We start from the raw sequence: 13373 nt of genomic DNA, 5'->3' as shown, positions 1-13373 counted from the left end.
ATCCTGATTCACACATGTATTAATTTGTCTGTGAGCCGGCAGCAGCTTGTTTATCTCTCTACGTTCACGGCGGTCTTGAAACCAGACATACACACCTGTTCTTTCACTTTCTGTCTTTTGCAGTTGAAAGTCTTTTTAATTTCCAGTAAACACCAGGACAGAAAAACCAGAAAGACGAGCAGAGAGAGAGAGAGACTCAAGGTGAAGAAGGGAGGAGGAGGAGGAAGGAGGAAAAGGGAAGTCTGCAGAGAGAGAATGTAAGTGGGTGGAACATACAGTAAGCAGAAAAACAGGAACAAAGTGATAACATGTGCCAAAGTACACCTGCACACCTGAGCAAAGCCACTCCTTTCACAGGACGACCAGCGATGGTGGACGGGCAGAGACCGGAGAAATGCACCCAAACCCTGAACAGCTTGAAGACTTTCAGCCCGTCGGACACTGACTCCCGCTCTGTTTTGAGGAATTTTTGAGGGTTTTTTAATTTTTTTTATTGGGGTGTATGTTGTATGTTGCTTTTGTTGAGAACTCAGAGTTGGACTTTGTTTTTTTTGTGACCCACATACGTAATGACGATGTGGTCTATGAAAGTCATAATCCTCCTCCTGTTCTGCTACGGTGAGTAGAGGAGCAAATATGTACCTATGTTTTGATTTACAGATGTTGACAGGAGGAATAAATAATAAAATCAGTGCAAGACCTAAAGTCTCAGAATGAAATGAGGACATGGATCTTTTTAAATGGTAGAGATCGATAAGTAAAAATGCGAATTTTAAAGAACCCATCTGTGTGTAATTTTCAACCTTATAGTCTTTTGCATGGTCAGTAAACTACAACATGGTCTGATTTGGTTTATCGCTGCGTGTATATGACCTCATCATGAAAATGCCGTCTATGTGTGACTAAGCCCAGCGATAAATACAGGATGGTGTTCTGCATCCCTTCCCTGTACGTCAGCATGCGTGTTTAGTGTTTAGTTTCAGCCACCAGCAGAAACAAAGTCCATCTTACACAATCTCCTTCAGGAGATCTGGTGTATGCGGCGGCTTTGGAAGCTATACTGTGAAAATGAGGTGACTTCATGTGTGGGTGGCTGAGGGATGCCGGGGCTTCCAATGTTTTTACATTATGTGATGTGATTGAAAATTTGGGAAAAGTTTGTCTACGGCTCTTGTCAAAATAGAGAATAGTCTCCTTACTTCCTCAGCACCAACCTCCATAGCTACACATGTTTTATTCTATCAAACTGACATTTATTTTAGGATTTGGATTCCTGAATTTTATGGATATAACGAAAATGAAACATTAGCATGTGCCCTTTTTCCCAGCAGCATGTCTTTTGACCGGCGATGGGAAAGTGGATTTTGTCTCCAAGAACTTTTACAACGTACTCCAGTGGGACCCCGTGAAGCCTGCCGTCCCGGGGGAAAAGGTCCTCTACAGCGTCTGGTACTGGAAGTAAGAGCTGGAACGAGTCATTACCATTACATCTTTACCTTCACTGCCCTCTTGCACCTTTGTGCCTACATGTAGATCCAAATGGAGAGGTGGGTCGAGGCAGGGTAAACACTCTTTTAGTTCCTATAGTGTCCGAGTCAAGGCACTGGGGTGTAGGATGAAAGTTTGACTTGGACTGGTAACTGAGTAGGAACCGTGTGAACACACTGGATACGGAGACGTTGGATCATAACTAGCACATATTATATACACACAAATCTCATGCTGATTAGGACCAAAACCTTTACAGAAAAAAAAAAGGATTACAGTTGTTGGGCCATTGACTTAGGCGAGGAGATATGTGTCATATATATATGTTGGAACGCTTTCTAAACAGGCTTGGTAGGGAAGATTCGATGAGCTCCACCAGAGAACCTTCAGTAAATACTGATCCTCATTGTTCTCTGACACGTTTACTGGCAGTGATGTAACGTAGATTTATGTCCCCTTGCAGCTTTAAAAAAAAGAAAAATATCCTTTCACTAGAAACAGCAACCAGCTTTACAAGCAATGCATTTTCTTCTAGATAATTGTTGTGTTGTGGATCTAATTTATGCTGATGTGAAGAGCGCTTCACATGGATTTATAAAAGTGAGTGATGATAAAAATCTGCTTTATAAAGAAAACGTAAAGCGTTTAATTGGAGAACAGACTTTGGTGGGAGCTGGTAGGATTTATTTGATTTGTTTTGATGCCCGAAAACATGTTGGTTAACAATGAACTGATCGCACCCGTCGTTCACAAGGGACTGTAATTTCAAGAAAAAGGAACGTACATGTGCATGATAACACTTTTACATGTAGTAGAAATCAGCTGCAGTCATGTATAGAAATCAGTAGGTCTACCAATCAGGCTATGAGTATTGTTCTTTTTTTTCAAACAATAACCTTTTTATAAATGATGATATAATTTATATATCAGATTATTTTTGTTTTTAATGTTTTTGTTTATATTTATGTCTTCATTAGCAACAAACAGACCAAGGGATTTAAAAATAAAAATAACAAAAGAAATATAGAGCCACAGCCAGCCTTATTCTTTATGATCTCGTCTTGTATCTTGTGTGGGTGAAAATGCATTTCTCATTTTCATTTGCCGCCTCTCGTCCCTCTCTCTCTTCCAGAAATGACTCTTGGCATTATAAATGCAGTGCTAAAAACGTAGCGCACAGTTAATCGCACCATGCTTCACTCGCTGCCGCCGGCTCAGACGCGCCACTAAAGAGTAGCTATAGGGCACATTCTCCATCATTAGCAGCGCACCACACTCTGCTCGCTTCATCCAAAGAAGACGCTCATGGAGCTTCCAGGCTGAAATGTATTTCTGTTCATCGTTTCACTCGGTCTCTCCACACATCGCCTCAACAAAGTGGAAATCATCTTGTTCTCTTGTTAATTATTCATCGTGACGGAGACTCAGACGACTGTCATGTTCCAAACCCCATCATGTTGACTTTCCTCCCGTCCACGGTCACCTGGAGTCGCTGCAGTGAATTCTAGCATCAAATCAGCCTCAGTGCAAAAACAAATGGTAGCTCTGTTTGGAAGTCTGCAACTAGTGAATAAACAACTGTATCCAATGGACGATTAAACACATTTTGATTCTGGTACCAGTGAATATTGTGATGTACCGCCATGTCTTTGTGGTTCCAGTATCACAGTCTGATCACACCGTACTACGCCTCTTCTGTTTTTTATAGTGACACTAAGGAGCAGCCATTCCAGCTAAAGAAGGAGTGTCAGAACATTACCGCTCTGTCATGTGACCTGACAGCAGAAACGCCATCAGTGCATGACGTCCACTACCGGGCTCAGCTGTACGTTAACGGCCGCTTTAACTGCAGCACCATGAGGTTCAAACCCATAGAAAAAAGTAAGAATCTCCACGTCCGTTCATGTATTTACTCCAAGCCAGATGTTTGTTAATGAATCTTTCTTTTCCACAGCTACTCTTGGTCCACCCATCTTGGCTACATACACAACAGTGTCATCCTTGCATGTAAATGTCACACTACCGATGGGGCCAAACGGAGTCTCCGTGGGTGACATCATCTCCAGCAGCAAAAATGGGCCCTACAAAACTTTAACTTCTTATATCTTAAAAATCACCCACCCGAAGTGGGCTGCACAGGTGAGTCTCCACTTCAAACTAAACATGCCGTACAAATAATCAGTCCATCATACAAGCCGTCACATAAGACATGATACAAACCGTATAGATATGAAACAAATACATCGCTGTGAGAACAATTAAAATGTAGAATTTCATTATTTATCTGCTTTAACTTCATAATAAAATGATTCATGTGATTTTTCAGTCATTCCCACCCATGTTCTCTGAGAGTCGAGCTGAATTGTTTCTTGTTTATCTGACCCGTGTAACCTGCAACGGACCAAATCATCCGTCTGACCCCGTATCTCCAGACTAATCAAAGCAAAACCGGCCGCTTCGTCATCAACCTGAAGAACAACCAGACCGAGTACTGCGGCCATGTGGTCTACAAGCCTTTGACTGAATGGGGTCGCCCGGAGAGCGAGCGTACCGAGTTCTGCATCACGCTGCCAGGTGAGGAAAAAACCTCTCCTCTCACACACTCTCAAAAAGTACAAAAAAACATATCAGCTCATTCATTTTGGTCACTTGTCTGCATACAATATATTTTAGGTGTGGATTAACGATGCACTCATACTTTTTCCGTATCAATAGCGGTAGCTGGAGCTTTGGGTATCGGCCAGTAACAAATTATTATTAAGAATTATTAATAAGCTGTATGCCTCGCTGTGTGGAAGAGACTGAGGCATTCTTTAATGTGTGAGGTAACTTAAATATAGCATTCCATATTTTGTAGGACAAAATGTAAAAACAAATAAATACATGATGTACCAAATTGCTATGCACTAAAATCATGGTATTTGATATCAGATCTGCCCATTTCATCCAGTATATTGTGATATTGACTTCAATTGTGATATTGTTCATACTGTGAATCCATGCATCTAAAAATGGTTAACTCATGAACAATAGTATAAAGTTTTGGGGGGTTTTTTTCAAATCCCTTTTTTCCTCCTCGATTGTTGTCATACAACAAGAAACTGTTTTATTCAATTTCATTTAACACTTTTCACATCGAGCATGACGAGAGCCATTTTCCCAACATCACAGCCCAATAGCAAGGGTTGTAAATCTATGTCCTTTATTTGCAGAGGGGAAATAAGTAAGTTCCTGTTACCCAACATGTAAGTACTGCTGGGAAGTACTTATATATACTGGTACAACAACCCTACGTCATACAGGAATCCTCCAGTGATACTCTGAGAACATGCCTAAGCGTGTTTGTCACACTGGGAATTTTGAAAACCTGCCATTTTAAAGAGCTTGAGGGTATCTGATTTTCCAGACTGGTGCATGACCCCGACTCTCTCCCCTCTCAGGTGATCCTCTGATGCTTTTGCCGTGGCTCCTTGTGAGTGCTGCTCTTCTGACCGCCATAATCACGGTGGCGGTCGTGTGCATGTGCAACTACGTGAAGGGTGGGAAGGAAAAGAGCGTGCCACAGCTATTGGTAAGACTCCTCTTTCTGCGGCGTCCTTTGGTGCGTCAACAAGGAAATGTTACCTTACTGGAAAAATGAAGTCCTCTGGCACCTTAATTACGGTACACGCAATCAGAGCACCTGCATGTTGCAGCAACATAGAAGTAATTAAAGACATTGAAACACTGAGAACGCTGATTTAGTTTCAATGACTCATGAGGCTTTCAATGAAGGAAATGTAGTGCGGTGATGAATGCATTTTTCTTAAAAACATCCCATGTATCTTGTATGTACATGGCTTTGTATAGCCAACACACCTACGTACCTAAATTAATACCTATATGGTATCTCCAAAAACCAAGCCCTTATTTGACATAGATGTGTCTGTCTTCCTTATCTTCTGAACAGATAACCACTTCCAGCACCCCACCCAGAGTACTGCAGCCTCCAGACAGGAACATCAGCATCTCCAAAGCCGAGGTCTGCGTTAAAAGTGACCAAACATTTTACGCAACCATCCGGATGAATCCTAATATAACCGGGGTTAAGTCTGGAGGTTATTCCCCCCAGGACATCCCCGTCCAAGCCTGGCAAGACAGCGGTGGCTCTTCTGTCGGCACGGGTTCAACCCCAAAGCCCGAGGCCGGAAGTGCCCAGTCCTCTGAAATCTACAGCGTAGTAGCCGTCCATGTCCCTGCTGAACCACTGACCGGTAACCTACCAGTGTCTTTCAGTGGAGAAGGTGGAGCGAGTCCAAAGCCCACCCCACATGGAGTACCACCGTTATCTGACCTGGACCCCCGTGAGAGGAATCCAGCCATGCCACTGCTGTTGGAAACGGTGCGGGATGTCAACGGACAACTTGTGTTGCCTTCACTAATTTATCAGCTACAGAACTGCACTGATGACAAAGGTCCACCCCTCCCCCCGGAGAGAAAACCTCTTTTATCTGACCTCATACACTCCAAGACGGAGGGGCCGTCATTGGTGTCCATGAAGAGCTCCGACAGCTCGGAGTGGTCGGACTCAGGGTGTTACGACAGTACGGTGACCACACCAACCGAGCCCTACTGCAACTCCAATTATTCACCTTCTCAACCCGTCGCTCCTTATCTCCTCCAGGGATGTCAGAAAACGCCACCTAGTGATGCCGTGTTTGAATCAGCTTACAAACAAACCTGGATGCCTGCATCCAGAGACAGTTACAGAAAAACAGACTATCCGTGGACCTGGACGGGGGATGAAGCTGAGGAAGACGAAGACAGAAGAGGAGAGGGGAGATCAAGGCAAATTCTTCTGGGAGGCTGGGTGGTACAAATTCAGGAATAACTCCCGCTCTCTATAATTTAAGACCAAAACCCTGCTTCTGCTCATTTGGGGTCCTGAAATAACATGGAGGACGTTTTATGGCCGCACGCTTTTTAAACAAAAAAGGCAGGAGGAAGTTGATGGGAGTACGGGAGACAGGTGTTTTAGTGTGAATACAAAACGGCTGTATGATGCAGACAGATGTTAAAACTTTCTTTAAACAAAGACCAAATCTATCCTCAACTAAGACATTTAACAACCACATCTGGAGTTTAAATACATTTCATATCACAGATGTGATATAGTCACATTATGCTCTGCTGTAAATCTGTTTTTATTTATTCGTTAATCCACAGTTGTAAATATAAATACATTACATTTGAAGACATACTTGTATATAGATTGTTAAAGTGACTGTTTACTTGGATGCAGTTATTTTGTGAAACCATTATTTGACAGACAGAGAAGTGTATTTTGTTGAAATTGTTGAAAGCTGAACTTAAGTTAACTTCTTTTATAACCAATATAATCCATTATGGACTTCTGTTGTCATGTTTTTATCGTGTATATGAGAATTCAGCAATTCTATGATATAAAGTGTCTCCCAGTGATAATATTACAGAATATTTCATGTCAACATTTACATTGTTATGGTGAAGTCTAAAGCTGTGTGGCTTAAATCTAAAGCTTAAATGTGTTTAAATGTGTTTGACAGCAGTTATATTTTACTGTAAGTGGTTTAAATGCAGTTTAAATGGCTTCCTTGCATTCTGGCCAGTTTTTCAAGCGTTCTTTTTTTCAGTAGCCCTGCGGTCGCACGTAGTCAGCGTGTGCATGTGTGCCGTCACTAGGGCGACCCATTATTGCAACTTATTACACTCTCTAAAATACACAAACACAATCTGCTCAATTTTAAATGACAATAAGGACGGTCAGCCCTAAAGATTAGATATGAAAACGAGCCTGATTGCTTTGTGACATTAGACACAGTCCGACGTGTATCACCTCCTTTTTTGCCGTTTAAAAAATGACTGAATATCCACTGTATATGAATGTATTCACACTGTACGTTTTACACTCGCCAACATATTTCAGTATTATCAGGTTTTCATCTACAAGCCTACATAAAAAATGTATATTTCCCGTTTTTTCTAGCTCACAAAGTTCATGAACTCATTGTGTCATCCTCATTGTTTGCTCTTCTTTCGGGGGAAGTAAAACCAGTGTGTAAAGATATATTAGAAGGCGGGGTCACGGTGTAACCTAAGTCACGCTGATAACAGCTGGGTTTGTTATAGCCGGAGCACAATCTTTTACAAACAGTTGTAAAGAAATAACAGCGCCTTGAAACACATTGTACTTGTACAATATTGTACTTGTGGTCATCTGCATTGTGCTCTAAAGTGTCCAGAATGAATGTAAATGAATGAATGTATTATTAAGCTACAACTTTATTGTTATTTTGTCTCTAGAGATTTTGTATATTTACTAAATGTGTGTTGGAAAGTCTGACTGTATTATTGAAATTCTGAAAAATAAATATTAAAGAACCTTTAAGAATAATTTTCTGTACTTTACTAGAGTATTTCTTTCTTCTGGCGTTTTACTTTTTCACTTTCTACTCCTCACATTTTCAAAACAGCCTTGTTACTTTAATTTTAATTTAGTAATTGTGGGGATTATGGATTATTTATTTATTAAGATTCAGTTTCAAAAAAAGCCAATAGAAATGTTTTTCATAGGGATACTTTTTACAGTACATTGTTGTACTTTTTTACTTGAGTAAAGAAGTTTGATTCTACTTTCTGTACTTCTACTGGAGTAAACAATGTCTGTACTTTTGACAGCTCTGCATACCGTACATATTCACCGTCCCAAACAATGAAGTAGTTGTTGAGGTTGGTTGTGTAAAGGATCCAAAGTTCAACTAAACAGCCTGTTGCTATTTTTTCAAGGAAAAAGTAGAACTCGCTGTAGAAATCTGACGTACTGAACCAACATGTTGTTTGCAACGAAGAAGACACAGTTGATTTAAAGCTGGTTTGAAATGATGACAGAGCGGCTTCTGTAAGCTTGAAGGGGATTCCTCTACAGTTTAAAAGTGAGGTCCTTTTCTTTGTGAGCAGCGAGAAGAGGAAGTGATCCTCCCCTTTTAACTGTCCTGCACAAAGAGAGAATTTAGGCTTCGGGTGTGTGCTCCTTCATTACAACTGCTACCAGATACCCTAATGTCATATTTTACAGCCTGGCCTCATACACACAGGGACGACGGGGAAGAAGTAACTGATAGGTTATAATTTTCAATAAAAACTAGAGTGGAAGTTAAACATACTCTATCAATAAAGACCTTTACAAAGAGGTCTGCCAATCATCGTATTTCTATGTTATGAAATATGTCCCGAGACTCAATTCTCATTCCAGGGCTGAAAAAAAAAGACAATTACTCTTTTATATATTAAATATATTTTGATCAAGGCAAATAGTATAGTCACAAGAAGAGACGAATGAATCAATGTGACAAAAGGACCAGTTTCATATATCAAGAAACTGCAGTGACTGAGTGCACATACTGCACACTGTCAAGGACATAAGCTAAATTCTAACAACAGAAAAATGTCATCACTCCTGCAGCACAGTATCAACTGTTATATTAGGAGCACGTCAGGAGCTCAGATGGATGGCAGGTTGCCTAGAAATCACTAAAAACCTTCGTAGGTTATGCATGGATAAATACAAATTAAACTTTCAATCCACGCAATCTGCTGTCACAGATAAAGCCGGGTCGACGAGGCTTCGACAGCGACTTCACGAGGGCGTCTTTGTTCCGTTCGGCTCCATCTTTTACGAGGTTATATTCAGGGATGCTACAGGTATACAGCAGACAAGGTTTTGCTGAAGTAGAAGTACAGCTACAGTAGAAGTGGATGATGTTGAGGGCTGCTAATACATTATTCTTTCTTGTTCTGTGCAAACAGAACAAAAAAACCTGTTGTATTTCACAGCCTTTAGGCATTCTCAGACCTTCTCTCCATCAAAGCCCAAGCATGTCAATGAACACGACGCTTCTCTTCTACTATTTGAGATCAAGTCAGCTAAGCTGCCCTTGACATGTGAGTGGGCTCTGTGCTTGTAGTGGAAAATAGTGCTGATGCAGAAGTATAGGGGAAAAAAGCAGGCGCGGTAAAGGATGATTTGACACGAGTGGAGGGCTGGAACTGGCAACACACCAGCAAAGTTCAATGTGGCAAAAAACAAATAAAAAAAAAACATGAAAATGTGAAATCACTCCTGTGAGTGGGAGGAAGTGGGAGGTAGATAGACAAAGACATAGGTTTAGATTTGGGACAACTACCTCCAAGAGGAACGGGATGTAAAATGGTGAAGAGGAGTGATACCGGGGGAAGAAGATGCTAACTCGTAGCCTCCATGCTGACAGCACACCGCAGGGGAAAGGGTGAGATACATGGAAAGGGCCCGTTGTCCAGCTTTTCATCCTGTTCTTTTCCTCTATCTCCATCTTCTGTCTAAAATACAGTTTTTAACTCGGCCGGCAGCTCTGACAGGCTCTTTTCTTTGCGTCTCTCTCGTCTTTCAGCTCTCCCAAGAAGATGGAAGGGGAGATTGCAGGGCCCTCTAGAGTCCCGCAGGCTTAGAACTTTGAATGGGGGAGTGGTGGATCTGATGAACCCGGTGCTTCAGCACACATTTCAATCACAACTGGGTGTGTTTGCCTGGCATGCATCATAATGACGGCCACTGAATAGGAGGCATACCGGTTTCACACTTATAAATTACATTAACGGCTGGGTGAAGAGTTCAGTGTGCATACTTTCATTCTTTCTTCCTTCAGAATAAACAACACACACTGCAATGTGCCCTTGAAACATGATATATGCCCTTAAATGTTCTTCTTCTTTGAGGTTTAAACCCCAAAGCAGCTCGTCACAAGACTATTTTGGGGAACACGTGGTTTGATTGCCAAATTTATAATATTCACTATCCATATTTAATGCAAGTTCCAGCATTGGGAGATAACACATTAAAAAAACCTCCTTTGAAGAAATGGCACCCCTTCAGAGAATGTTTGAAGATGCGGACAGAACAAGGATACGTTGGGTGTCTTCATCATAAAACTATCATCCGACGCTCACCCTATCTTGGCGGTAGCCATCTTTCCTTCTACATTTATCTTTTCTGATAAGGTGCATCGAGTTAACTGGGTCCATTGAAATGAATTCATGCCTCACTGCTAATGATTTTGTACTCGGATCTCCGAGTTTGATATGGCACCATGACGTTATTTGATGGCCGTTTCTCATTTACTCTCATGAGATAATGGAAAGACAAAGCATGAATGATGAAAGTCTGTACCAGTGTTGCTCGCCGTTCCTCCAATATTCATTCTGCAGCAGCTCACTGCTAAAATCTCACATTACCATTAATATCCTCTGCTCTCGTGTTCCCCACATGTACAGCGGAGAGACAGGTGTAGATACCGTTGTAGTGTGGTAGTGAACAACAGACATGCTGATGGATTTGGTTTTCCTGTGATTTTAGCTGAGATAGACCAGAGAATATTGCGTTAAAACAGATCGCTGAAGCCGTTTTGCCCTCATGGCTGCCCAGGAATTTTCCTGTACAAATTAGCTTCATCTGCACTGAGTAAAATAGCATGCAGTTAAAGGTATATTATGCAGGATTTTCCTAAAGAAAACAATGTACAGACGCTAAAAAAACAGAAATCTTTCTCCATCATTACTTATGAGCTATAGAAGTGTGTGGCAGTGTCTATATACCCTCTGCATGTATATATATATATATACTTGTCCACTTAGACTTGGCACCTACCTCTCCACCAGCCCAAATCACTTGATGAATTGAAGTCTACATGTAATTGGATGCAATCACATCGCGCCCTCCCTCTCCTCGCTTGCATTCTAATGGGCTCTTAATGGGTCCTTGATTAGAAAAAGGCATGGAAACAGCTGTCAAGGCCGGCCAGGAAATGATGGATCATCCAGGAGACTTTGGTGTCCATAAAGATCTATTCTGGGCCCAATCACGGGGATGAGAAGATGAGAGGAAAGTTTTGTAATATTTAGTTCCCAGCGAGACGATTCCCTGTGGAACGATGATCTCTTCGCTGTTGAAACAGACGGCTGTTGAACACCGCGTGTCCATTCTCAGCTTGCCAATGTTGTGAGATGGATAACTCACTTTCTAACCATCACAGGTGACACTTGAATCTGTGGGGCTAAACATGAAGGGCATTGTAGTCCTGCATGGGATGGACTAAAAGTTAAAGACACTATAGACAGTGAAGAAGCACTAAATAGCACATGGGTGTGAAGAATATACAAACTATACAATATAAACAGAAAAATGAAACATGCAAGAATATAGATAAATGCTATCTGTTAGGATATGTTAGCAGATTAGATTTATAGACAAAGAGGAGTAGAAGTGTTGGGTGAGGGCTGGATCTGTGGTATATTAAAAAGTATTGAGAGCCACTAAGAGGATACGCTTCATAGAAATGACAGAATCATTGCATGAAAAACTTTTTGAAATGGGGATATTATTATATATAAGTTATGCCACTACAATATTAAATTGATATCCCTTCATATCCTGGCCTCTGGCTCATGTCACGCCACATTTACTGTAAACACGAGCTGCAAAGTGAGGAAACAGAAAAACATTAACACGAGCCTCCATCACGCTATTACAAATAGGGTGTGTGGGGATTTTCTGTTATGAGAGCACAGACTTTAGAACATAACAGTTTGTATGCAAACACTGCATTGAACTGAGTGTAATGAGATTAAACAGCAGTTCCATGTAATACCATCAACTCTATTCAAAGCGCTACAGTTCTTTTGTGGGTTATTGTTTTTTTAAGGCCTATAAATAAATATTTCAGATGGAGGCTTTCAAACAAGCTATACATGTCAACCTTTCCATGCTGTTCCATTATCCTCCACTTCTGTCGCTCACTTCCTGCAAACTGACATAAACACAGCTGGCATATCACACATACCCCATACATTAAGGGTATGATATCCTTGGCATCTGTGAGAACATCCATCAGGGTATAAATGTTTGCCACACACTCACTCCGACTCTGGCTTTTATTTATAATTTATGCCAGTAAAAGCATGAATTGTGAATAGGCATTAATCATTGATAAAACACTCCCTGGTTGGCTTTCCATACATGTTTCACCTGGTACATGCACAAAATGACATTACATATTTTGTGCTCCGGGCGCTCTGGGAAAGTGCAACCAAATTGATTTGCAGAAGTGGTCTAAGTAAATCAGGCACAGACGCTGCACTGGTTGAGTCTTGAAGCATGGCAGCACTTCAGAAAACTTCTTGGTAAGAAGTGTTAAAAATGTTCTGCTGACTCAGCGCTTTCAAGAAGGAGACAAAACTGACATGGGATGTTCCTGGTGGACCGGGAAGCTGCAGAGTCTTATAACAGGAAAAAACTAATAAAAAAAAGGTGGCCCTCCGGTGGTTTGTCCTTGTAGTTAGGTTGTCAAAAGACACAATACCACCTCTGTTAATTATACATTTGATGGTACTGAAAGTACTGAATTCACTCCTGTGAGTATTCCAGGATTCTTTCCAGCAGTGAACGCACCACCTAACTGGAGCTAAAATTTCACACATCATTAATATCCTCTTCTCTTGTTTCACTGAGTGTTGGTGGGGCTGCCACACACACACACACACACACACACACACACACACACACACACACACACACACACACACACACACACACACACACACACACACTCTCACACACACACACACACACACACACACACACACACACACACACACACACACAGCAGAGACAGGTGAAGTGAATACAACGTTATCAGTAACAGGCTCGTTAGTGAACAGATTCTGTGGTTTTGTGTCTTTAGCTGAGCTACATGAGAGATATATTTGGTTAAACCAGATCGGTGATGCCGTGTTTTGCCCTCATTGATCCCCCCCACCCTTTGATATGAGGTGAGCGC

The 13373-nt window shown here is 41.4% G+C and overlaps 1 protein-coding gene across 2 annotated transcripts; it reads left to right on the top strand.

The window, feature by feature from the left end:
* Positions 1-309: 309 nt before the first annotated feature.
* Positions 310-7049, top strand: ifnlr1 (interferon lambda receptor 1). Of its 2 annotated transcripts, none has more exons than XM_084026706.1 (7): positions 310-618; positions 1332-1458; positions 3197-3369; positions 3443-3627; positions 3921-4062; positions 4929-5059; positions 5438-7049. In XM_084026706.1, exons 1-7 carry the CDS (start codon positions 570-572, stop codon positions 6356-6358), a joined length of 1728 nt encoding a protein of 575 aa, XP_083882832.1. In that variant the 5' UTR covers positions 310-569; the 3' UTR covers positions 6359-7049. The 2 variants fall into 2 exon arrangements, with proteins under 2 accessions (XP_083882832.1, XP_083882831.1); XM_084026705.1 differs by having other exon boundaries at positions 1329-1458.
* Positions 7050-13373: the final 6324 nt, after the last annotated feature.

The sequence above is a fragment of the Eutrigla gurnardus genome, assembly GCF_963514095.1.
Source record: "Eutrigla gurnardus genome assembly, chromosome: 14".
Taxonomy (NCBI): domain Eukaryota; kingdom Metazoa; phylum Chordata; class Actinopteri; order Perciformes; family Triglidae; genus Eutrigla; species Eutrigla gurnardus.
Note: the sequence above shows the minus strand (reverse complement) of the source record. Positions and strands in the feature narration are given on the sequence as shown.

What these genes read in the sequence shown, in the direction of transcription:
- ifnlr1 (XM_084026705.1), top strand. Translation starts at nt 570, where the DNA reads ATGACGATGTGGTCTATGAAAGTCATAATCCTCCTCCTGTTCTGCTAC. An exon ending in CCTCCTCCTGTTCTGCTACG is followed by an intron (nt 619 to 1,328) that starts GTGAGTAGAGGA and finishes CCTTTTTCCCAG; the next exon opens with CAGCATGTCTTTTGACCGGC. An exon ending in TACAGCGTCTGGTACTGGAA is followed by an intron (nt 1,459 to 3,196) that starts GTAAGAGCTGGA and finishes TGTTTTTTATAG; the next exon opens with TGACACTAAGGAGCAGCCAT.